This window comes from Pristiophorus japonicus, chromosome 16 (assembly GCF_044704955.1).
Source record: "Pristiophorus japonicus isolate sPriJap1 chromosome 16, sPriJap1.hap1, whole genome shotgun sequence".
Classification (NCBI taxonomy): Eukaryota; Metazoa; Chordata; class Chondrichthyes; family Pristiophoridae; genus Pristiophorus; species Pristiophorus japonicus.
Genome location: NC_091992.1, coordinates 108,954,916 through 108,980,585, shown reverse-complemented (window position 1 = coordinate 108,980,585; position 25,670 = coordinate 108,954,916). Strand labels below are relative to the sequence as shown.

The following is a 25,670-nucleotide window of genomic DNA, read 5'->3' as shown; positions in this document are numbered from 1 at the left end:
TCTGCTTCCTGTCTGCCAACCAGTTCTCTATCCACGCCAGTACATTACCCCCAATACCATGTGCTTTAATTTTGCACACCAATCTCTTGTGTGGAACCTTGTCAAAAGACTTTTGAAAGTCCAAATACACCACATCCACTGATTCTCCCTTGTCCACTCTACTAGTTATATCCTGAAAAAATTCCCAAAGATTTGCCAAGCATGTTTTCCCTTTCATAAATCTGACTTGGACCGATCCTGTCCCTGCTTCCTGCTTTCCAAATGCGCTATTATTTCATCTTTAATAATTGATTCCAATATTTTCCCCACTACTGATGTCAGGCTAACTGGTCTATATTTATCCGTTTTCTGTCACCCTCCTTTTTTAAAAAGTGGTGTTACATTAACTACTGTCCAGTCCATAGGAACTGATCCAGAGTCGATAGACTGTTGGAAAATGATCACCAATGCATCCACTATTTCTAGGGCCACTTCCTTAATTACTCTGGGATGCAGACGATCAGGCCCCAGGGATTTATCGGCCTTCAATCCCATCAATTTCGCGAACACAATTTCCCGCCGAATAAGGATATCCTTCAGTTCCTCCTTCTCACTAAACCCTCGGTCCCCTTGTACTTCCAGAAGGTTATTTGAGTCTTCCTTCGTGAAGACAGAACCCAAGTATTTGTTCAACTGGTCTGCCATTTCTTTGTTCCCCATTATAAATTCACTTGAATCTGACTGCAAGGGACCTATGTTTGTCTTCACTAATCTTTTTCTCTTCACATATCTATAGAAGCTTTTGCAGTCAGTTTTTATGTTCCCAGCAAACTTCCTCTCATACTCTATTTTTCCCCTTCTAATTAAACCCTTTGTCCTCCTCTGCTGAATTCTAAGTTTCTTCCAGTCCTCAGGTTTGCTGCTTTTTCTGGCCAATTTATATGCCTCTTCCTTGGATTGAACACTATCCTTAATTTCCCTTGTTAGCCACGGTTGAGCCACCTTCCCCGTTTTATTTTTTTACTCCAGACAGGGATGTACAATTGTTGAAGTTCATCCATGTGATCTTTAAATGTTTGGACAGGTTAGAGGCAGGAAGAATGTTCCCGTTGCTGGGGAGTTCCAGAACCAGGGGTCACAGTCTGAGAATAAGGAGTAAGCCATTTAGGACCGAGATGAGGAGAAACTTCTTCACTCAGGGAGTGGTTCACCTGTGGAATTCTCTACCACAGAAAGTTGTTGAGGCCAGTTCATTAGATACATTCAAAAGGGAGTTAGATATGGCCCTTACGGCCAAAGGGATCAAGGCGTATGGAGAGAAAGCAGGAGAGGGGTACTGAGGTTGAATGATCAGCCATGATCCTATTGAATGGCGGTGCAAGCTCGAAGGGCCGAATTGCCTGCTCCTGCACCTAATTTCTATGTTATGTAACACAGTGGCTAATAAAGTGAAACTTTCCTGGTGAGATAGTCTAAACTAAGATTTTTAATAAAACAACTTTTACAGGACAAGCCATTATTAACACTCTCTTTTAGCAGAATAGGGAATGGGGCCCACGATTAGAATTAGGTCTATGTCTGTCCTGCTGCAGGAAGAAAGAAAGAGAAAGAAAGGCTTGCATTTATATAGTGCCTTTCATGACCACCAGACGGCTCAAAGTGTTTTACAAGAAGACAAGAGGCTGGGACTTTCCACTTCAACACATGCCACACGATAGGAACAAAATCATTAGGAAATTCAACAACCCCAGCCACATTGACAAACTTCCCAAGAACAGTGAAGCAGCAGATGCTGGCTAGAATATATGCAGTCTGTGTGTTTTACTCATCTAGGACAACATCAAAACTATTTTATTTTAATGGCCTGAACAGGATTCCCATTTATGAGCCCCTGTTTACCAATAAACTAGCTCATGAAGCAAGGAATCCTCCATCCACGGGAAGAGTCACTCCAGTTAGCATCGCACTTTTGTCACTGAGGAGGAAGATTATCGTATTCACCACATCCTCTACCTCTACAAAACAAAAGACAAAAACAAATAACTATGTACCCAATAATCCAGAACAATTGTAGTTAGTATCTAAATGAATCTGGTCAGCAGTGGTGTTGTGGAATGGCAAAATACAAAATGGTGACAGATGTCCCCAGAACATTGAAGATGGGGCAGGAGGAGCAGGTGCTGGGCTGAGATCTGGCACATGTTCAGCGGGGAAAGCAATTCAACTTATGCAATTGTACACTAGAGTGGCAGAGCACAAAAGGGCAAAGGCCCAGGTACCCACCTGATACTGCCCCCAGACAAGCTGGAGTTTGTTTAGGAACTAGCTCTAGTGCTGAAACTTTACAAACATTCTCCTGCAAAAACAAATTCTATACAATACATAATACACAAAAACTAAAACTTCATTCAGTAATGGGGTAGCCCTTTTAGTTTTACGCATTATAAGATTGTGATTTTTATTCTCTTGCCCACTACTCCTGGTTCTCAGCGGGATCAGCAGGAGGACTGTAGGAGTATGTGTATGTGTGTGAACTAGGCCCATACAGCAGAGCTTGGTCTCCAGTCGTCTTGGACCCACTTGCCACTGGACCAAGACCTTGCTCGGTCAAGCCCGTGTGATAGCTGGTGTGCAACGGCCACCCCACGTTAAAAGAATTCACGCATAGGCAACTTCCATACTTTAAGATGAAGTTCGGGACCTGGAACATCAGGACCCTCATGGACAACCCTAACAGCAACAGACCGGAACGCCGCACCACTATCATTGCCCAGGAACTCAGGCGCTTCGACATTGACATCGCCGCCCTAAGCGAGACGCGGCGGGCAGGGGAAGGCCAGTTCAAAGAACAAGGTGGTGGCTACACCTTCTTCTGGAAAGGCAAACCAGAAGCAGAATGCCGCCTCCATGGAGTTGGTTTTGCTGTAAAATTGAGCTAGTGGGCCATCGCAGAGACTCCCCTTGCAGGATAAACGAATGCCCCATGACTCTTCGGCTCATCCTAGCCCGGAACCGGTGCGCGACGGTCTTCAGCGCATACACCCCAACACTGGAAGCTACAGGCGAGACCAAGAGGAATTTTACTCCAGCCTCGAACAATCCCTGTCCTGAGTCCCAATGAGCGACAAGCTGATCTTCCTTGGCGACTTCAACGCCAGTGTTGGAAAAAAGGACACTGACCTCTGGGGAGGTGTGATCAGCAGAGAGGGGGTAGGAAAAGCCAACTCCAATGGCACCCTCCTCCTGATAAAATGCTTAGAACACGGCCTCGTCATAATCAATACCCTGTTCCGTCAGAAGGACAAATATAAAGCTTCATGGCAACACCCTTGCTACAAGCACCGGCATCTGCTAGACTACGTCATCGTCTGAGCGAGAGACTGCAAGGACTTGCACATCACTCACGCCATGACAGGAGCTGACGACTGCTGGACGGACCATTGCTTAATTTGCCCTGTCGTCACCATCAACATTGCCCCAAAACAGTGACGGTAACATAAACAATGTCGCAGGAAAATCAATGCTGGTGCACTCAAAGATCCTGTTAAGAAAGCCCTATTCAGCCAATGCCTCGCTACCAACCTGACAACTCCCAGTGACCCAGAGATGCAGAGTTCCACAGCGTCTGGTCTGCACTCAAGGCCTCCATAATCAGCACCTGCGAAGAGACGCTCGGTCACTCGACCAGGAAACACCAAGACTGGTCCGACGAGAATGACCAGGAGATCCAGGAACGAATACGCCGCAAGCGCAAGGCATTCTTGGACTTGAAGAAGCAACACAACTCAAGGGCAAGAAAGCAGCTCTACAGGCGTCTGAAGGCCGAGGTCCAACAGAAAACCCGCGACCTAAAGAACAGATGGTGGGTGGAGAAAGCTCAAGAAATCCAGCAGCTAGCCGACAACCACGACGTGCGAGGATTCTTCAGCATAATCAAGACGTGTTACGGCCCAAGCACCGAAGGCCCTAGCCCACTACTGGCCAAGAACGGAGAGGTGCTCATCAAGGACAGAGAGGCAGTCAGTGCTCACTGGAAGGATCTCCTCAACCGAGACTCTGCCTTCGACATGAGTGTCCTCGACTCCATCCCACAGCATGCCACCTGCCACCATCTTAGCACAACCCCAGCCCAGCACAAGGTGGATAAGGCTATTCGACAACTGAAGAACAACAAGTAATCAGGAGCAGATGGAATCCCCGCCGAAGCACTAAAATATGGCGGAGAAGCACTACTGGCGTGGATCCATGACCTCATCTGCCTTATCTGGAAGGAGGAGATTGTGCCAGGAGATCTCAGAGACGCTGTAATCATGACCATCTTCAAAAAAGGTGACAAGTCTGACTGCAGTAACTACAGAGAACTCTCTCTGCTGTTGACCACCGGGAAAGTCATCGCAAGAATCCTCCTGAATCGCCATCTTTCTGTGGCTGAAGCACTCCTCCCAGAGTCGCGATGTGGATTCCGCCCACTAAGGGGCACAATAGACATGATCTTCACCGCACGGCAGATTCAAGAGAAATGCAGAGAACAGCACATGGCCTTCTTCGACCTCATAAAGGCCTTCGACACGGTCAGCTGTGAGGGATTATAGAGCCTCCTCCTCAGATTTGGCTGCTCCACGATGACATGCAAGCCAGGATCCTGACCTACGGATCCACCACAGACCAATTCCAGGTTTGAACCGGGGTCAAGCAAGGCTATGTCATCACACCAACACTCTTCTCGATCTTTCTTGCTGCAATGCTCCATCTCACTGTCAGCAAGCTCCCCGCTGGAGTGGAGATAAATTACAGGACAAACGGAAATCTGTTCAACCTCCGCCGCCTCCAGGCCAGACCCAAGGTCGTCCCATCCTCCGCCATCGAACTACAGTACGCAGACGACACCTGCGTCTGCGCACACTCGCAGGCCGAACTCCAAGTCATAGTCAACACCTTCACCGAGGCGTGGGCCTTACACTAAAGAACCGTAAGACAAAGGTCCTCTACCAACCTGTCCCCGCTGCATAGCACTGCCCCCCCCCCCCCCCCCCCCCCGGTTATCAAAATCCACGACGAGGCCTTGGACAGCGTGGACCATTTTCCATACCTCTGAAGCCTCCTGTCAACAAGGGCAGACAGCGACGACGAGGTCCAACCTTCAGAGTGCCAGTGCAGTCTGAGGAAGAAAGTGTTTGAAGACCAGGATCTAAAACCCAGCATCAAGCTCATGGTCTACAGAGCAGTGGTGATACCCGCCCTCCTATATGGCTCAGAGACATGGACTATGTACAGCAGCACCTCAAAACACTGGAGAAGTACCACCAATGCGGCCTTCGCAAGATCCTGCAAATCCAGTGTTCTCGATCAAGCCAATCTCCCCAGCATCGAAGCACTGACCACGCTCGATCAGCTCCGCTGGACGGGCCACATCGTCCGCATGCCTGACACGAGACTCCCAAAACAAGCACTCTACTCGGAGCTCCAACACGGCAAGTGAGCCCTAGGTGGACAGAGGAAATGCTTCAAGGACACCCTCAAAGCCTTCTTGAAAAAATCTAACATCCCCACCGACACCTGGGAATCCCTGACCCAAGACCACCCAATGTGGCGGAAAAGCATCCGGGGAGGTACTGAACACCTCGAGTCTCCTCGCTAAGAGCAAGCTGAAGCCAAGCGTCGACAGCGGAAGGAGCTCGTGGCAACCCAGGCCCCCCATCCACCTGTTCCTTCAACCACCCTCTGCCCCACCTGTGACAAGAGACCGTAGGTCCTGCACTGAACTCTTCAATCACCCGAGAACTCATTTCTAGTGTGGAAGCAAGTCATCCTCGACTCCGAGGGACTGCCTATGATATGAGGAGATCTGGTGAAGGGACCCCTCCAAAAGCAATGGTGCTCTTACAATTGAATGATTATTTTTTATTTTGGTGCAGATGGGAGGGGCAATTTAAAATGCCCCCTGCCAGTTTTCTGTAGTGTTTATTGGTGATTAAAATCGGTTTAACTGCCATTAGGCTTCTGTGTCGCTTGCTCTCACTTCAGCAAACAAATTCCAATTTCAATCCCTTGTACTAGATACACAAGTCAGTGTTGTGTTTTTATTTATATAAATACAGCCCTGCTGGTTTTCATATCGAATGAAGAAATAAGGTGGGGCAGATGCTAACACAAAAATCAGTAATAAATACCTAAAAGGGCATAAAAATATATATATTTTAAACACTAGATTAGATCCTGATGCTATTCTCTATGACAGTTATGGACAAGACAACATCAGGTCAGTGAACACAGCCAATTAATAAAAAAAGTGGGCTTTCCCAGTATTGAGAGAAATCACAAACAAATCTGTACTTATCACTCACCTGCAAACCTGCCCAGTGGGATGCGTGACAACATTCCTGCAGCTTTTCCTGGGTCACTCCACCCAATCCGACCCATTGCAGTCATCACCACGGTGGGGTTCACAGCATTCACTCGGATCTGTGCCAAAGCAAAACATAGAAACATAGAAAGTAGGTGCAAGAGTAGGCCATTTGGCCCTTTGAGCCTGCACCACCATTCCATATGATCATGGCTGATCATACAACTTCAGTACCCCATTCCTGCTTTCTCTCCATACTCTTTGATCTCTTTAGCCGTAAGGGCCACATCTAACTCCCTTTTGAATATATCTAACGAACTGGCCTCAACAACTTTCTGTGGTAGAAAATTCCACAGGTTCACAACTCTCTGAGTGAAGAAGTTTCTCCTCATCTCGGTCTTAAATGGCTTACCCCTTATCGTTAGACTGTGACCCCTGGTTCTGGACTTCCCCAACATCGGGAACATTCTTCCTGTCTCTAACCTGTCCGATCCCATCAGAATTTTATATGTTTCTATGAGATCCCCTCTCATTCTTCTAAATCCCAGTGAATATAAGCCGAGTCGATCCAGTCTTTCCTCATATGTCAGTCACCATAAAACAACAACAAAAAATCCAAGTTACTGGGATGGTTCTCCTGTAACTTAGAAGCTGCTTCAAAAGGCAAAGTCAAAATAATTCTGGATCGTCAATCTTTGAACTCCAGAAACCTGTCTGCACTGAAAGTCAGTGCAGGTAGAGGAGCTGGACTGTCCCGGGGCAAAGCAAGAGAAGTTTCAAGCCACATCTGTAAGATTCAGTCACATTATTCTACACATCCTCTTCAATCAATTCAGCCAGTTGTAAAAAATCAATTGAATCTGAATAATTATACACAGGTAATTCTCCACAACATTTATTTTAAAAAATCAATTCCAAAAAATAAAAATCAAGAATGCCCTTTCCTAATTCGAGGAAATGCTGTTGAGCACCCTCTAGTGGAGAAATGGAATACTGACTTACATATCCAAAAGCAACGGTCATGGTTGAATAGCATCATCTTAACAGAAAGCATTGAGCAGTCTTGGAGCACCAACAGTTCACTCATATTGCTCAGCTCCCAATCCCATCGTGGTTACTGAAGTGCCACCTCTGGCTGACATTTTGAATTTGCCCTACCATGGGCTCTACCCTAATTAAACAGCAAGAGGTTTCAATTTAAAACTCCAAGAATTGAGATTTAATGTAATGCATTGTTATTATAGAATATCAGACTAACTTGATAACCTACAATATTCAACCGTGGACGTTAAATTCTACAGCTGCCATTTCCATAGTCAGAGGCACGTGAAGCATTGTGTTTGGTTGAACATTTGATCAACCTATATTCTTCTTTGTACCAGTCAATCTCAATATTAGCCAGAAATGGATCCGGAAGAGGAATTAATCAACATACAGGGAAAACAGGTTCTCTAGTCATCTTCTTAAATCAAGAATAAAGAACTCTGGCTTCCTGGAGTTCTCCCAATTTCAAGATAGCATCTGAAAACCCAGCTCTCTACTTTCTTAAAAACAAAGAACAGTACTCCCGGGGGTGAGAGTGTAGCATTTTTGTTGTGGGTGCAGTTCTTAAGTAATAAAAATACGTACATTGCTGTTTTATGGAAGTCTTTTCATTGAACTTCAAGAAGATTTTTTTTTAATGAATTAAGCAATTTGTTTTATTTTCATATTTAAACACCTGTTGTCATACACTACCCTGTTGACACTTTCCATGCATTGCGGTACCTCACCCATGCAGCCATTTAAAGAGCGGTATTTTAACATGCCGATTCCACATAGTAGTGAATCTACTGTAATAGAATACTACTCATTGACAAATTATTAGTCATACTATGTCGAATGCAGTAGACTGGAACTCAACACTGAACACTTGCTGTTAGAAAGCAGTGGCAAGTATCCAAAGTTTCTCTCTATTGATTGAGCTGACCATTTATATTCTGTGGTGGTTTAACAAGTGGAGAGAGATAGAGAGAGAAATACATGGTAGTTGGAAGAAAACAAAATGTGCAGCTGCTGTAAATCAGTCAGCCTTTACATCCCTTATATTTGTTCTTTTCCCTGTATCTAGATGAAATGTCCTACAAATGTTGCTTGAATACCAGTGGAGACAGGAGGGAGGTAAGCAGATTTGCAGTAAGCAGGTTATTCCAGCACTGCCTGTGGAGCCCAACTTCTCTGCTGCCCGCATTTACTGACATATTTTTTCCCCGTCATATTTTCCCCAATACTGGGGGATTTCTGTTGAATGCTGACACCTCCCTACTCTCCATCATGCGAAACAAACATCTGAATTGCTACACTATGGAGAGACAGGCTCCAAATCAAGCTGACCAATAAAGCTCACACTGGAGGTCGATGCGGTTACACTATTCTAGTTGGGTGGACATCAATGTACCTTTAGGAGGAATGGAAGCCAATGGTGTCAGTCAGCTGTTTGTATATTTCAATGCTTACCTTGTGTGGTCCCAGCTCAAGGGCCATCACTTTTGTCAGCATGTCCACAGCTCCCTTTGAGGCACCTTTAAAACAGCAAAGACAAAAATGGTGCATTTAAAGAGGCTACTTACTCTTCTGATGGGTCAAGTGGATAAAGGCACCTCCCAGAAGGACCAACAGTCATGACTGGGGCAGCAATTGGGGTGCCACAATTGACTGAAGAAAAAGGAGAACACAACACCAGCCAAGGTTCCTATGCCAGATTGCAATCTAGACTGGATGCTGGGAGGCCATTTGACCATGGAGCATGAGGCTCTAGCAAAGTCCCCATCTAGGTTCACACAAGGAATGACCATTAGGGCGACATGCCCGAAAGCTGCCACTATGTGTAGAACTGTATTTCAGCAGAAGTCAGCACTTTCAGGGGGGAGCCAAGAATTAAAAATAAAAAAAGTTGGATATCAGGACTGACGAAGCAACAGTTGCCAAATAGATGATCAGGTATCAAAAGTACATGTTCAGGATGTTACCAGATTTCTGAATGTTGCTAAATACGCAGTCCTACTGGTTTTATCTGACTGACCACACTTCCTTTGCAGCACGGACTTCGGCTATGGCACGGTGAGGGAAAAGGCAGAAATTATGTCAAGATTCCCACATCTGCCTCATGAAAATTAATTAAACTTCATGCACAGACAATTTTAACCAGGCACACCACTAAAGCTTATCAATCAAGCCAAATTTATTGATCGTAAAGATGTTTTCAACTAGGTAGTTATTGGGACAGCAGCTGCCAGTTCACAACTCGGTCACATACTCCATGATTAAATGATCCATCATGTCAAGTGTCATTTCAGTTGGTAGCACGCTCACCTCTGTAAGAAAGTTCTGTAATCAAATCCCATTCCAAGATTGTAGCACAATATCTAGACGGACAATGCAGTGCAACACAAAGGGAATACTGCTACCATTCAGACGAGATAACAAATCAAGAGCCCATCTGCCAAGTTATCAAGTACTTCACATGCAATATTTCCAAAACACGATAAAGCATATGAAAACTTTATTTTTTTCCCCCTCAAAAGAATGTGCAGTCACAATTGATAGCAATTACTAGTCTTTATATAGCCCCTCATCACATCTCAGGATGTCCCAAAGCTCCTTACATAGTGAATTACTTTGTAATATATGTCATGTATCTTACATTATTATATATAACTGTATTCTAACATGCTATACATGACTGTAATAATATATGACCTGTAATCACCAGCATATCTTACCATCAGGGGTGCAGTTGCAAGAGACAGGTATATAAGGACAGGTCTCAGGCAAGTGCAGCATTCCAGAGCTGTGAAATAAAGGTGCAGGTCCAGAGTGACCTTGACTTCACTACATGCCTCGTGTGAATCTGTACTGAGGGGACAGGACTTTACAGTGGCGACGAGTTACGGGATTACAGAATCCACAGAATGGCGAACAACGGATCAGATGAAAAGTACAATGCGGGAGACAATTGGGAGGACTTTATAGAAAGGCTCCAGCAAAGCTTTGTAACCAAAGACTGGTTAGGCGACGATAAGGCAGACAAGAGAAGAGCCCATCTCTTGACCAGCTGTGGCTCGAAAACATACGCTTTAATGAAGGATCTGCTGGCACCTGAGAAATCAGCAAGCAAGTCGTTTGAAGAATTGAGCACATTGGTAAGAGACCACCTGAAGCCAGCGAACAGCCGACACATAGCCAGACACAGGTTCTACAACTACAGACGCTGTTTGGGCCAGAGCATACCCGACTTCGTGGCGGAACTTCGGAGGTTGGCTAGTTTATGTGAGTTCTCCGATGAACTGAGGAGAGAAATGCTGAGAGACATTTTCATTGAAGGAATATGCCACGCAGGCATATTCCGAAAGCTCATAGAGACCAAGAACCTGACCTTAGAGGCAGCAGCACTGATTGCACAGATATTCTTGGTAGGGGAAGAAGAAACGAGGTTGATTTACAATGCAGGTACGACAACTAACGAAATATCGGAACAAGAAGTTCACAGCACTAAAGAAGCTGCTACCCCCACACACAAACAAAACCGGGAGAACAGGCTCTCGACAGCAGGCAGTGGCGCCAGAAGCCATCAAGGGCCACAGGAACGGCCGTTCACACCTCATCAAGCCACAATGCGAGCAATCAACTACAAACTGAGAGAAGCTCAAGAGAGATCAGCCAGACGTGGCTCATTCGTTGGGAACACTTTGAACAATGGAACCGGTCTGTGCTGGAGGTGTAGGGGTGGGCACTCGTCAAGGGGATGTCGATTTCAGCAGGCTGTTTGCAGGAACTGTGAATATACAGGGCATTTGGCCCGCATGTGCAAATAAACGGCAGCTCAGCTGGTATACGAATCGGATGGGTCGGAAAGCGGACCAGAAGACGGTGGGGACAGTACCCGGGACACCGATGTACAGCAGGTCAACACAATCAATGGCCGCTGCTCCGACAACAGGACGCCTCCTATAATGATGAGGGTCCTACTCAACGGGATACCTGTCAACATGGAGCTGGATACGGGAGCGAGTCAATCTCTCATGGGCGCTCAACAATTTGAACAACTGTGGCCACATAAAAGAGACAGACCAAAACTCACAATGGTCGACACCAAACTAAGGACCTATACCAAAGAAATCGTACCAGTCCTCGGCAACGCCATGCTCTCTGTCACACACAAAGGGACAGTGAACCGACTTCCCCTGTGGATTGTCCCCGGAGACTCCCCAGCACTGCTGAGGAGAAGCTGGCTGGCAAAACTAAACTGGAAATGGGATGATGTCCATGCCATGTCATTAGAGGAACGGACCTCCTGCTCAACAGTTATAAAGCAATTTGAACATCTCTTTCAGCCAGGTGTGAAACATAGAAACATAGAAAATAGGTGCAGGAGCAGACCATTCAGCCCTTCTAGCCTGCACCGCCATTCAATGAGTTCATGGCTGAACATGAAACTTCAGTACCCCCTTCCTGCTTTCTCACCATAACCCTTGATCCCCCGAGTAGTAAGGACTTCATCTAACTCCCTTTTGAATATATTTAGTGAATTGGCCTCAACTACTTTCTTTGGTAGAGAATTCCACAGGTCCACCACTCTCTGGGTGAAGAAGTTTCTCCTCATCTCGGTCCTAAATGGCTTACCCCTTATCCTCAGACTGTGACCCCTGGTTCTGGACTTCCCCAACATTGGGAACATTCTTCCTGCATCTAACCTGTCTAAACCCGTCAGAATTTTAAACGTTTCTATGAGGTCCCCTCTCATTCTTCTGAACTCCAGTGAATACAAGCCCAGTTGATCCAGTCTTTCTTGATAGGTCAGTCCCGCCATCCCGGGAATCAGTCTGGTGAATCTTCGCTGCACTCCTTCAATAGCAAGAATGTCCTTCCTCAAGTTAGGAGACCAAAACTGTACACAATACTCCAGGTGTGGCCTCACCAAGGCCCTGTACAACTGTAGCAACACCTCCCTGCCCCTGTATTCAAATCCCCTCGCTATGAAGGCCAACATACCATTTGCTTTCTTAACCGCCTGCTGTACCTGCATGCTAACCTTCAATGACTGATGTACCATGACACCCAGGTCTCGTTGCACCTTCCCTTTTCCTAATCTGTCACCATTCAGATAATAGTCTGTCTCTCTGTTTTTACCACCAAAGTGGATAACCTCACATTTATCCACATTATACTTCATCTGCCATGCATTTGCCCACTCACCTAACCTATCCAAGTCACTCTGCAGCCTAATAGCATCCTCCTCGCAGCTCACACTGTCATCCAACTTAGTGTCATCCGCAAATTTGGAGATACTGCATTTAATCCCCTCGTCTAAATCATTAATGTACAATGTAAACAGCTGGGGCCCCAGCACAGAACCTTGCGGCACCCCACTAGTCACTGCCTGCCATTCTGAAAAGTACCCGTTTACTCCTACTCTTTGCTTCCTGTCCTACAACCAGTTCTCAATCCACGTCAGCACACTACCCCCAATCCCATGTGCTTTAACTTTGCACATTAATCTCTTGTGTGGGACCTTGTCGAAAGCCTTCTGAAAGTCCAAATATACCACATCAACTGGTTCTCCTTTGTCCACTTTACTGGAAACATCCTCAAAAAATTCCAGAAGATTTGTCAAGCATGATTTCCCTTTCACAAATCCATGCTGACTTGGACCTATCATGTCACCATTTTCCAGATGCACTGCTATGACATCCTTAATAATTGATTCCATCATTTTACCCACTACTGAGGTCAGGCTGACCGGTCTATAATTCCCTGTTTTCTCTCTCCCTCATTTTTTAAAAAGTGGGGTTACATTGGCTACCCTCCACTCCATAGGAACTGATCCTGAGTCAATTGAATGTTGGAAAATGACTGTCAATGCATCCGCTATTTCCAAGGCCACCTCCTTAAGTACTCTGGGATGCAGTCCATCAGGCCCTGGGGATTTATCGGCCTTCAATCCCATCAATTTCCCCAACACAATTTCCCGACTAATAAAGATTTCCCTCAGTTCCCCCTCCTTACTAGACCCTCTGACCCCTTTTATATCCGGAAGGTTGTTTGTATCCTCCTTAGTGAATACCGAACCAAAGTACTTGTTCAATTGGTCTGCCATTTCTTTGTTCCCCGTTATGACTTCCCCTGATTCTGACTGCAGGGGACCTACGTTTGTCTTTACTAACCTTTTTCTCTTTACATATCTATAGAAACTTTTGCAATCCACCTTAATGTTCCCTGCAAGCTTCTTCTCGTACTCCATTTTCCCTGCCCTAATCAAACCCTTTGTCCTCCTCTGCTGAGTTCTAAATTTCTCCCAGTCCCCAGGTTCACTGCTATTTCTGGCCAATTTGTATGCCACTTCCTTGGCTTTAATACTATCCCTGATTTCCCTAGATAGCCACGGTTGAGCCACCTTCCCTTTTTTATTTTTACGCCAGACAGGAATGTACAATTGTTGTAATTCATCCATGCGGTCTCTAAATGTCTGCCATTGCCCATCCACAGTCAACCCCCTAAGTATCATTCGCCAATCTATCCTAGCCAATTCACGCCTCATACCTTCAAAGTTACCCTTCTTTAAGTTCTGGATCATGGTCTCTGAATTTACTGTTTCATTCTCCATCCTAATGCAGAATTCCACCATATTATGGTCACTCTTCCCCAAGGGGCCTCGCACAATGAGATTGCTAATTAATCCTCTCTCATTACACAACACCCAGTCTAAGATGGCCTCCCCCCTAGTTGGTTCCTCAACATATTGGTCTAGAAAACCATCCCTTATGCACTCCAGGAAATCCTCCTCCACCGTATTGCTTCCAGTTTGGCTAGCCCAATCTATGTGCATATTAAAGTCACCCATTATAACTGCTACACCTTTATTGCATGCACCCCTAATTTCCTGTTTGATGCCCTCCCCAACATCCCTATTACTGTTTGGAGGTCTGTACACAACTCCTACTAACGTTTTTTGCCCTTTGGTGTTCTGCAGCTCTACCCATATAGATTCCACATCATCCAAGCTAATGTCTTTCCTAACTATTGCATTAATCTCCTCTTTAACCAACAATGCTACCCCACCTCCTTTTCCTTTTATTCTATCCTTCCTGAATGTTGAATACCCCTGGATGTTGAGTTCCCAGCCCTGATCATCCTGGAGCCACGTCTCCGTAATCCCAATCACATCATATTTATTAACATCTATTTGCACAATTAATTCATCCACCTTATTGCGGATACTCCTTGCATTAAGACACAAAGCCTTCAGGCTTGTTTTTTTAACACCCTTTGTCCTTTTAGAATTTTGCTGTACATTGGCCCTTTTTGTTCTTTGCCTTGGGTTTCTCCGCCCTCCACTTTTCCTCATTTCCTTTCTGTCTTTTGCTTTTGCCTCCTTTTTGTTTCCCTCTGTCTCCCTGCATTGGTTCCCATCCCCCTGCCATATTAGTTTAAATCCTCCCCAACAGCACTAGCAAACACTCCCCCTAGGACATTGGTTCCGGTCCTGCCCAGGTGCAGACCGTCCGGTTTGTACTGGTCCCACCTCCCCCAGAACCGATCCCAATGCCCCAGGAATTTGAATCCCTCCCTGCTGCACCACTGTTCAAGCCACGTATTCATCTGCGCTATCCTGCGATTCCTACTCTGACTATCACGTGGCACTGGTAGCAATCCCGAGATTACTACTTTTGAGGTCCTACTTTTTAATTTAGCTCCTAGCTCCTTAAATTCGTTTCGTAGGACCTCATCCCTTTTTTTACCTATGTCGTTGGTACCAATGTGCACCATGACAACTGGCTGTTCTCCCTCCCTTTTTAGAATGTCCTGCACCCGCTCCGAGACATCCTTGACCCTTGCACCAGGGAGGCAACATACCATCCTGGAGTCTCGGTCGCGGCCGCAGAAACGCCTATCTATTCCCCTCACCATTGAATCCCCTATCACTATTGCTGTCCCACTCTTTTTCTTGCCCTCCTGTGCAGCAGAGCCAGCCACGGTGCCATGAACTTGGCTGCTGCTGCCCTCCCCTGATGAGTCATCCCCCTCAACAGTACTCAAAACAGTGTATCTGTTTTGCAGGGGGATGACCACAGGGGACCCCTGCACTACCTTCCTTGCACTACTCTTCCTGCTGGTCTTCCATTCCCTAGCTGGCTGTGGACCCTTTCCCTGCGGTAAGACCAACTCACTACACGTGATACTCACGTCATTCTCAGCATCGTGGATGCTCCAGAGTGAATCCACCCTCAGCTCCAACTCCGCAACGCGGTCCGTCAGGAGCTGGAGGCGGATACACTTCCCACACACGTAGTCGTCAGGGACACCGGAAGTGTCCCTAAGTTCCCACATGGTATAGGAGGAGCATAACACCCGACCGAGCTCTCCTGCCATGACTTAACCCTTAGATACACTTAAATTGGCAACAACAATGTTAAAAGTTACTGACTAATATAAGAAGAAAAAGAAAAACTACTCACCAATCACCAGCCAATCACTTACCCCCTAGGCTGTGACGTCACCTTTGTTTCTTTGCCTTCTCCCTGTAGCTGCACCGGTACGCCTCTCGCCGACCCCGGACTCGCGCTGCTCCGAGCTCCCGCCTCCTCGACTGACTGCTCGAACTGCTCGACTCCCGCTGGCCTTTATAGGCCTCTCGCCGACCCCGGACTGGCGCTGCTCCGAGCTCCCGCCTCCTCGACTGACTGCTCGAACTGTGGGCACTTTCAAAGGGGCCAAAGTCAAAATCTACATCACACAGGATGCTAGACCGGTCCATCACAAGGCCAGAGCTGTACCCTATGTGATGAGGGAGAAGATTGAACACGAACTAGACAGGCTTCTGCGGGAAGGCATTATATCACCTGTGGAATTTAGTGACTCGGCAAGTCCCATCGTCCCAGTCATGAAGCCTGATGGATCCGTATGAATCTGTGGGGACTACAAATCTACCATAAACAGAGTCTCCCTACAGGACCAATACCCGCTGCCCAGAACGGAGGACTTATTTGCCACATTGGCTGGAGGTAAACTTTTCTCAAAACTAGACCTCACATCTGCGTATATGACGCAAGAATTGACCGAGGAATCCAAGCTACTCACCATCATCAACACACATCGAGGCCTTTTCATGTACAATCGATGCCCATTCGGCATCAGTTCGGCAGCTGCCATATTCTAGCGCAACATGGAGAGTCTGCTCAAGTCCATCCCGGGAACAGTTGTATTTCAAGACGACATACTTATCACGGGCAGGGACACCGACTCCCATCTCCGTAATTTGGAGGAAGTACTAAGGCGGTTGGATCGGGTAGGCCTACGAGTCAAGAAATCCAAGTGCTTGTTTCTCGCACCCGAGGTTGAATTTTTGGGCAGAAGGATTGCCGCTGATGGAATCTGCCCAACAGAGTCCAAAACAGAAGCCATTCGCCTGGCACCCAGGCCCCGGAATCTCTCAGAACTGCACGCCTTTCTCGGGCTACTCAATTACTTTGGGAACTTTATGCAGAACTTAAGCACGCCGCTGGAGTCTCTCCACGTGCTACTCAGGAAGGGGTGCGATTGGTTTTGGGGAGACGCCCAGGAATGCGCCTTCAATAAGGCACGCAGCCTTCTGTGTTCCAACAGTATTTTGACTTTCTTTGATCCAGGTAAAAAGCTAGTTCTCACATGCGATGCGTCAGCGTACGGGGTCGGGTGCGTTTTGCAACATGTCAATAGTGCGGGCAAATTACAACCCATAGCTTATGCCTCCAGGTCACTTTCGCGGGTGGAGCGCGGGTATGGAATGGTAGAGAAGGAGGCGCTCGCGTGCGTGTACGGTGTCAAAAAGATGCACCAATACCTTTTCGGGGACAAGTTTGCGTTAGAAACTGACCACAAGTCCCTCACGTCCCTCCTATCCGAGAGCAAGGCAATAAACGCCAACGCCTCGGCGCGAATTCAACGGTGGGCACTCATGCTGGCGTCCTACGACTATACCATAAGGCACAGACCAGGCACAGACAACTGTGCCAACGCGCTCAGCAGGCTACCCCTGGCGACCACGGAAGAGTCTGACGAACAGGACTGTGAGATAGTCATGGCAATGAATGCCTTCAAGTCCACAGGTTCGCCCATGACGGCTCGCCAAATCAGAGCCTGGACAGCCAGCGACCCCACGTTATCCTTAGTAAAAAGATGTGTCCTAACCGGTGACTGGGCAGAGGATCGTGATGCCTGCCCTGAGGAATTAAAACCCTTTCACAGGCGCTATCAATACAAGCAGACTGCCTGATGTGGGGCAGCCGAGTAGTCATGCCTCTGCGAGGCAGAGAGTCATTTGTCCGGGAGCTCCACCGTAAGCACCCGGGGATCGTTCTCATGAAGGCCATAGCCAGATCCTACGTCTGGTGGCCTGGTATTGACGCGGATTTGGAGCTCTGCGTCCGAAGGTGCACCATTTGTGCCCAACTCAGCAATGCCCCCAGGGAGGCTCCCATGAGCCCCTGGCCCTGGCCTACCAAACCGTGGTCGCGGGTGCATGTAGATTATGCGGGCCCATTCATGGGCAAAATGTTCCTCGTAGTTGTAGATGCATTTTCAAAGTGGATCGAATGCACCATTTTAAACTCGATCACAACCTCCACCACTGTGGAGAGCCTCGCAACCATGTTTGCAACGCATGGAATCCCTGACATATTGGTCAGTGACAATGGTCCGTGCTTCACCAGCGCAGAATTCCAAGATTTTATAATTGACCACGGCATAAATCACGTCAAGACGGCCCCGTTCAAGCCGGCCTCCAATGGCCAGGCGGAGAGAGCAGTGCAAATCATTAAACAAGGCATGCTTAAAATCCAAGGTCCCACGCTGCAGGGTCGCCTGTCGCGACTGCTGCTGGCATACAGATCTCGTCTGCACTCATTGACTGCAACTGTTGATGAAAAGGACTTTAAAAACAAGGCTCTCATTAATCCTCCCAGACATGCACGAAATCGTTGAGGCAAAGCGCCGTAAGCTGACTGAGTACCATGACAGAAATTCGAGGGGGAGATGGAATGAGATAGGGGACAAAGTGTTTGTACTAAACTATGGCAGGGGTCCCAAATGGCTTGCAGGGACAGTAACGGGCAAGGAAGGAAACAGGCTACTGGTAGTACAAATGGACAATGGCAAAACCTGCCGGAGGCATGTAGACCAAGTCAAAAGCAGATTTACCAACAACACTGCGGAACCAGAGGCAGACTACAATGTGGAACTCGCACCACACCTGGTGGACAGACAGAGGGAACAACCTGAGGAAAGGGCAACCCCAACAGACAGCCCAGGCGAGTCAACAACAATCACACCAATCGAAACAGACAGCCCAGGTGAGATACCAGCAACTACACCCAAAAAAAAAGACACCAACGCAAACAACTGAACCACAACTCAGACGCTCAACGCGAGAGCGTAGACCACCTGAGAGACTGAACCTATAAAGACAATAAGACCTTGGGGGAGGGTGATGTCATGTATCTTACATTATTATATATAACTGTATCCTAACATGACTGTAATAAGATATGACCTGTAACCACCAGCATACCTTACCACCAGGGGTGCACTTGCAAGAGACAGGTATGTAAGGACAGGTCTCAGGCAAGTGCAGCATTCCAGAGCCGTGAAATAAAGGTGCAGGTCCAGAGTGACCTTGACTTCACTACATGCCTCATGTGAATCTGTACTGAGGGGACAGGACTTTACAATATAGTCATTGGTATATAGTTCAGGGAAGAATATTTGCCAAGACACTCGGAGAACTCCCTGGTCTTCAACAGCCACAAGACACACGATTAAGCGCTAATACTGAATGAGCCATCAAATAAATGATGAAGTAATTTTTAAAATCCGATCGAACCACATAACATAACATGTCCACAGATTCTACAAGGGTTGTTTTTTTAAGGTAATGGAGGTGCCATTCTGGTACAATAATGAATTCCTGGGGTTAAACAATATTAGAGGAGAGCATAAACCTCACCATTATTTTTAAACCATGTACTACTGTACAGTGAAGCCGAATTAAGATTAGAGTTAATTTTAAACACAACTAAATTTAAAGCACTATTTCCACTGCAGGTTTATCGTGTATTTCTGAACCAGGGTTTGGATCTCATTGCCAATGTTTTTCTTTCCATTGGTCTTCCCTTTCCTCATTGAAGGCTTAATCTATTGCAGACTATTCCGCACCTAAAGACAAACTCTCAAGGCAGCACAGCACCACAACAATGACTGTATTGTTTATTTTATTCACTTTAGTATCAAATGTTTTTAGAATGCCCTCCCCCACAGGTTTGTACAATGTGTATTTATATTGTACAAATACCCCAGGGCGCTTCATGTTTCTATGCTAATAATGGCATCATCTGTGCCTACCATGAGGCATTCCCACTTAAAAAAAAGATCAAAATCCTGGAAATGTGATTTGCACACAGGGCGAGTATAGATTGAGGTACTCAGTTGGTCTCACTCATCATGCTACCAATTCCAAAATAACACAATATCGTGAACCTGGGTTTGGACATCAGTTTTGCATGCAATGAAAGGCTGAGGAATGAAACTCACAGTACACAGCATGGTCTTTCAGAGCACATCGGGACGCCTGGCTGGAAAGATTCACGATAGAACCACCTTTTCCACGACATTTCATCCTCTTTGCAATTATCTAAACGAAACACTGAATTACTAACAAGCCAGTATCAAAATGCCATCTCATCCATTGTACAGGTAGATCCATTTTCATATTAGGGATTACCTCGGTTACTTCTTTGAAGTAGTTGTTGACTGTTACAAGTAGTGATCTGCAAAAGTGCTGTAGAAATACCAACATCAGTATGAAGAGTCGTGGGGTGCAGAAGCACTACACAAATATGCTGCACTGTGGCATTGTACTTGCAATTCTCACATAGCGAGCCTCCTGATTTTAGTTGTGAGTTATTAGCAGAGGAACCAGGCAAAACAAGGCCCTCCCTCTTCCCAGCCAGCCTGTACGCCGCAAGGCACTGGACCTCAAACAGCACGGAGGGGTCTTGGAGCAGATCGACAGCCTGGTCAGAGAAGGTTCACTTCTCATATCTGAATCGAGCTCCAATTCGGATTGATGAATTCAGCTTGCAAATAAGTTACTGGTGAAAAAAGTCCACAATACCCTACTAGAACATGCAGCATTTGATGCAGCACTGGCTCATACAGTCAAGGTGGTCTTGGTGGATGTCAGCTGGAGAGACGTGACCTCGGTGAAGGGGACAAGAAATTAGTTTGGCCGCTCACTCCGGGCTGGGATCTGGGAACTCCTGCTGGAAAGTGCATCAGACGCGGACAGGATCAGGCCCTGCAGAGAAATGTCCTCCTGACACTCACTATCCAGGTTCACACATGAGGAATGGCCATTCATCCTTGATACCACACACCGGTTAGTGCCTGTGCCGGTGATAAGAAATCCATCTCAAGTCCTTAGCATCTTGTAACAATAACTTCTTGTGAGGACGAGAATGAAATGGTGGTGTTAAAATAAAATAACTCAGCATTCACTACTTAAAAGGGGTGATTGAGGACCTTTCACCGATGTGGGGAGAGGGGGAACCCTTAATCAGGAAATTGCAGGTACTCAGCACAGATTTTTATTGTCCATTCGATCATGGCCGATCATGTTTGCAATTCCCCAGTGTGTACCGAGGTTCTCCACCACTAGGGCACCTCGAAAATCAGCCCCAATTTGTTGCAATTACCAGGAAGTTTTCTTTAGTAACCGATTACATTTTCTATGTATGCCATACATTCCTTATTTGGACGTCACCATTCTGGGTGCGTTAACCTGCAGCTGCACGCTACCACTAGATTCAGCTTCACAAGTTGCAGATTCCCACATCTATCCGATCACTAATGCACAGAGGGAGATTTTGCTTGGCCCTGACTTTCCATAAGCAACACTGTATGGTTTGCACGATAGCAGTGGTACAGGTTACCCATTGGCTGTAGTGGTACAGCACAAGTTGACAGCTTCAGCGGTAATTTGGGCTCAACCAACATTCAAAACTCTGCTTATCCAGTGTGTAAGTTGTGCACATTGGAAATGTCAATGGAAGTGTTATATGCAGGTCCTATTCATACGCAAAGCACATCTTCTGCAACAGTACGTCATAGTCCCTCTAAATCTCTTGCATCAGCCCCAATCTATCACAAACCAGTGCCCCTCTCTCTCTGTCCCCAGCCCAAGATCATGTTCTTTAAATGTTAACCCTATGAAAATTATAAAATTCTCTTGTCAGTAGAACTAGGTAACAAAACATGAATCCAGCCAGGATACAGCAATGTTCTTACCTGTGATACATGCAACAGAGCTTTCACATTGACATCAAACAGTCTGAAAATCAGATACAAAAAAGGATAAATATAATAGAATATTTCAATATTATTAAAAAGTGAATTGACCGATCATTTTATTCTCCTCCTACAGGCTATTTAGCACTGCAGATTCCCCAATTCAGTTGTCCCCAGAGCTGGATCAGTATTCCCACATTTAGTTAGCAAGAAGCAGGATTCAAATTGGGCACCCAGCCAGTGCTAGGTAGTAGGCACTCTAACAAACCAATGACCTTTTCAGGCTGCAAGCCACCATTGCAGTCTCTGGACCCACCTTTGCCCACACACTCCTGCCACCTCTGGAAGAATCTCCGAAGTCTTGTTGGCCCTTTTATTGAACGCCTGGCCAGAGTTGGTTCCTTCCAGCTGACCCACCACCACACCTACACCATCTAGCTGTCGAGTGGGGTAGTAATGCGAAGGACACCCATTCCTATTTCTGGCCGCCATGTTAATTGCTCCATCCACTCCATCTCTTGGAACTCCCCTATTTTGGGGTGATGCAGTTCTGATCCCCACCCCCCCTTTTCTGCTGTTGCCTTCACTAGTCCTCCTGCCTTCCCACTCCAACACAGAAATTAAAAAGCGCAGAATGCTCAAGCAAAAAATGCCTCTTTACCCACGTTCCTCCCATCTCCGCTAGTCAGGCTTGTTGCATCAATAGCTGCTTATACACTCCAGCCCTGTTCTCACAGCCTTCAGTGGCTCACTTGGCCCCAAACCCTACTTTCCCCCCTTACCCGAAGTAACCCTCCTCTATCTTCCTAGATACACAAATTAAAAGTTAGAGAAATTGTGGATATTCTGCCACCAGTTGGTAAAGTTCAAAATTCTGCAGATCATCGTTTTAGAAATATGCCTAAGAGCATTTATTTTACAATTAAAACCCAAGCAACCGTAGATAATTTGCAGCTTTGCTCATTAAAAAGAGCATGTTGCTTTCCCAGCTTTTGTTTCCTTGATTAGGTTCAAACTCACCACCGACAAGAACATGTCTCAGATAGACTGCTCCCACAGCTGTAAAACATCAGGTTTTAATTCAAGAAAACGTAGCTATGGAAATACAAGTCAAAATAGATCATTTCTCTGAAACGTTTAGCGAGCCACCATTGTGGAAAATTTGAAAATTTATTCCAAAGATGATTTTAAAATAAACACCAGCTTCTTATTTAACTGCAAGGAAAAGCTGGATAATGGTCTCGCCTCTATACAGGTCACCAAGCAATTTAATGGTGGGTCAGCTTTACATACTTATCAAATGCTTCCGGCGTGACATCTAGGAATGGCTCCAAAATGGCCACGGCAGCACTGTTCACCAAAAGGTCGATAGGACCTATATCTTTCAGTGCATTTTCTGTGGCTTCCCAGTTACTGATGTCCACACAGACGGTCAACATTTTGGGGCACTAGAAGACAAAAAAATCCCCACAATAGTCCTCATTCGGAGTATAGGCAAGCTTGTTATGGCCATGTGTTCCTGAAAAACATCTCGGAGGTGGCTAAAATATATTTTAATAGACAAGTGCAAAACTGCTTGATTTACTTCTGTTGTGTATACATATATATATATATATAAGTATATACCCTGTACACTCAATGTACAGTTACATAAGACCACTGGATGTATCGTCACACTGTATACACTATGCCTGTACCACCAGAGGGTGCAACTGGTGGAGACCTAGAGGTCACCTGTACATTACAGGTAACCAAGTATAAAAGAGGGCTCACCATACTGTACCCTCACTCAGGAGCTGCAATAAATGGACTAAGGTCACAACAGTTCAAGTACAATACCTTATCTCGTGGAGTCATTACTAGAGTGCTTACAGACACAATAACTTCAATAATCTCTCCACAGATGCTGCCAGACATGCTGAATATTTTCAGCATTTTGTGTTTTTATTTCAGATTTCCAGCGTCCGCAGTGTTTTGCTTTCGGTTAACTTCAATGCTGCTCAGAGTACTGAAAACGTGAGACATTTTATAAACTAACGTAAAGAATTAATTTTGTTCATCAGGACTGAAGAACTGTTCACATTGGAAGGACAGTGCGAGCTCTGTACTGTTGATTTCTACATACCTCCTGAACAAGGCTGTCCAAGTCAGACTGCGTCCTGGTTAGTGCAATAACTTCTGCACCACATTCCAGTAGGGCCTTAGCAGTGTCCCTACCAATGCCTGAAATGATAAATAAATATTTTGTTCACTGAACCCCCAGGAACCATTAGGCGACCACAGATCAGATGTACTTTTTTTTCAAAAACCTGAATTTTTCCAGTTCAACCCAATTTCAGCAACAGAAGGAAAAGAGTCACCTAGCACATCTACAGACAAACCATCACTGGTTTCATCTGGTGCTTTTTATCACATCCCCAGAAATTAGTCTATACTGAAGGACATTGGTCCCTGATTGACCAATATGCTCCCAACTAACTCTGCAAGCATTCCACTGGATAGTAGAAATTTAATAAATGCCCCCATAACAAGACAGATTGACACATCCTTATACAGTACATAGCCAGAGACTCAATCTCTCTCTTTTCTCCCCTGCTCCCTCAAACAAGATTGGTGAAATTAGACACAAATCCTTTCCCACCAGAATGGAGGGGGAAAAGGGAGAAACTTGATTTTCACCCTAGAAGAGACATCGGAGAGGTGATGTTCTTGCAGTGTACAAGATTAAACAGTAGTATGGATTTTTTAAAAAATACTTTGAACTAAACTGCAGGCATGAAACTAGGGCAAACAGATACAAAACAGTACACAGTGGTTTTAGGGCTGAGAGAAATCCTTCAGAGTAATCAGCACAAAGAAGTAACTTCCAGATTGAATAGTGGAGGCAAAAATCTTGGAATTATTTAACAATTGGACTCTGTAGTGGGGGAGGGGCACAGTAGGATCTCTCCAGATGGATGATTTAAGGGTCAAATGACCTATAATAACTAACTTGCGATCAGAGACGTACATCTCCCACTAGTATAATTCCTTGGGCTATAATGACATGTACATTGGTATTAGAAACTCGATTTTGAACTGTGTGAATCCAAAGTCCCAAGTTTAACCAATGTTTATTTTTGGTAATGCATTACTGAGACAGAATCCACTGGCCTCAGGAACAGTGTATGAAGAAGTGCTGCAGTACTGGGACACAGGTGAGGTATTAGGTGAGGGAGCTCGTCCAGTCCCTGTCTATAGTGAGAGAAATGTCGTGTCGTTAGAAGCGTTACGGTAACAACGCTGGACCTGATGCAGAGCCCTGAATAGTTTGAACTTGACTCGGATTCCTGATCAGCTGCTGAACTCCCCCCAAACTGAGCAGCATCGCAGCCAAAGGGCTCCTTACCTTTGCCAGCGCCCGTCACCAGGGCACGTTTACAGGCCAACGACGCCTCCATCCTCCAGGCACGCACACACAGACACAACACAAGGCGAAAGACACAAGGGTGCTGGGGATTGGAGTGAAGGCTCAGGCCACAATACAACTGGGCCTGTCACCTCGGATCCGTCCTCTTCAAAACCACTGCTGCTGCACTTTGCACAATGCTGCTGCACATTCACAGGAACTTTTATAACCCGCAGCAACTTGTGTCCCGGTGGGAGGCTGAGATTGGTTCAAGCAGCTCCAGCACCTCCCTTATTGAAGGTGTGTTCTCCCAGGCTCCTCCCACCCTTCTTCCTCGAAACCCTCACCAACATAATCCCTCTAAATCCTTTCTCCCTCATCTATATTAAAAACTTTATAATTTCTTCTATTTCTACTTATTATAGAAGGCCATTTAACCCTTAAATCACCCCTCTAGAGAGACCCTACTGTAATATAATATATAATATAATGGAGATCCTAATGTACCCTCCCCCCCCCCCACATTATAGAGTCCAATTGTTAAATAATTCCAGGAATTTTGTTTCCACTAATATATCTGGGTTAATCCCACATGCTGATCAC

General features: G+C 45.9%; 1 protein-coding gene across 1 annotated transcript; it reads right to left on the bottom strand.

The window, feature by feature from the left end:
- Positions 1 to 1,447: 1,447 nt before the first annotated feature.
- On the bottom strand, positions 1,448 to 25,345 carry dcxr (dicarbonyl/L-xylulose reductase). Its single transcript, XM_070858206.1, has 8 exons — positions 25,068 to 25,345; positions 23,805 to 23,902; positions 22,973 to 23,127; positions 21,680 to 21,722; positions 19,925 to 20,024; positions 8,819 to 8,883; positions 6,324 to 6,441; positions 1,448 to 1,994 (listed from the first exon to the last, which is right to left on the bottom strand). The coding sequence occupies exons 1-8, from the start codon at positions 25,117 to 25,119 to the stop codon at positions 1,891 to 1,893; spliced, it is 735 nt and encodes a 244-aa protein (XP_070714307.1). The 5' UTR covers positions 25,120 to 25,345; the 3' UTR covers positions 1,448 to 1,890.
- Positions 25,346 to 25,670: the final 325 nt, after the last annotated feature.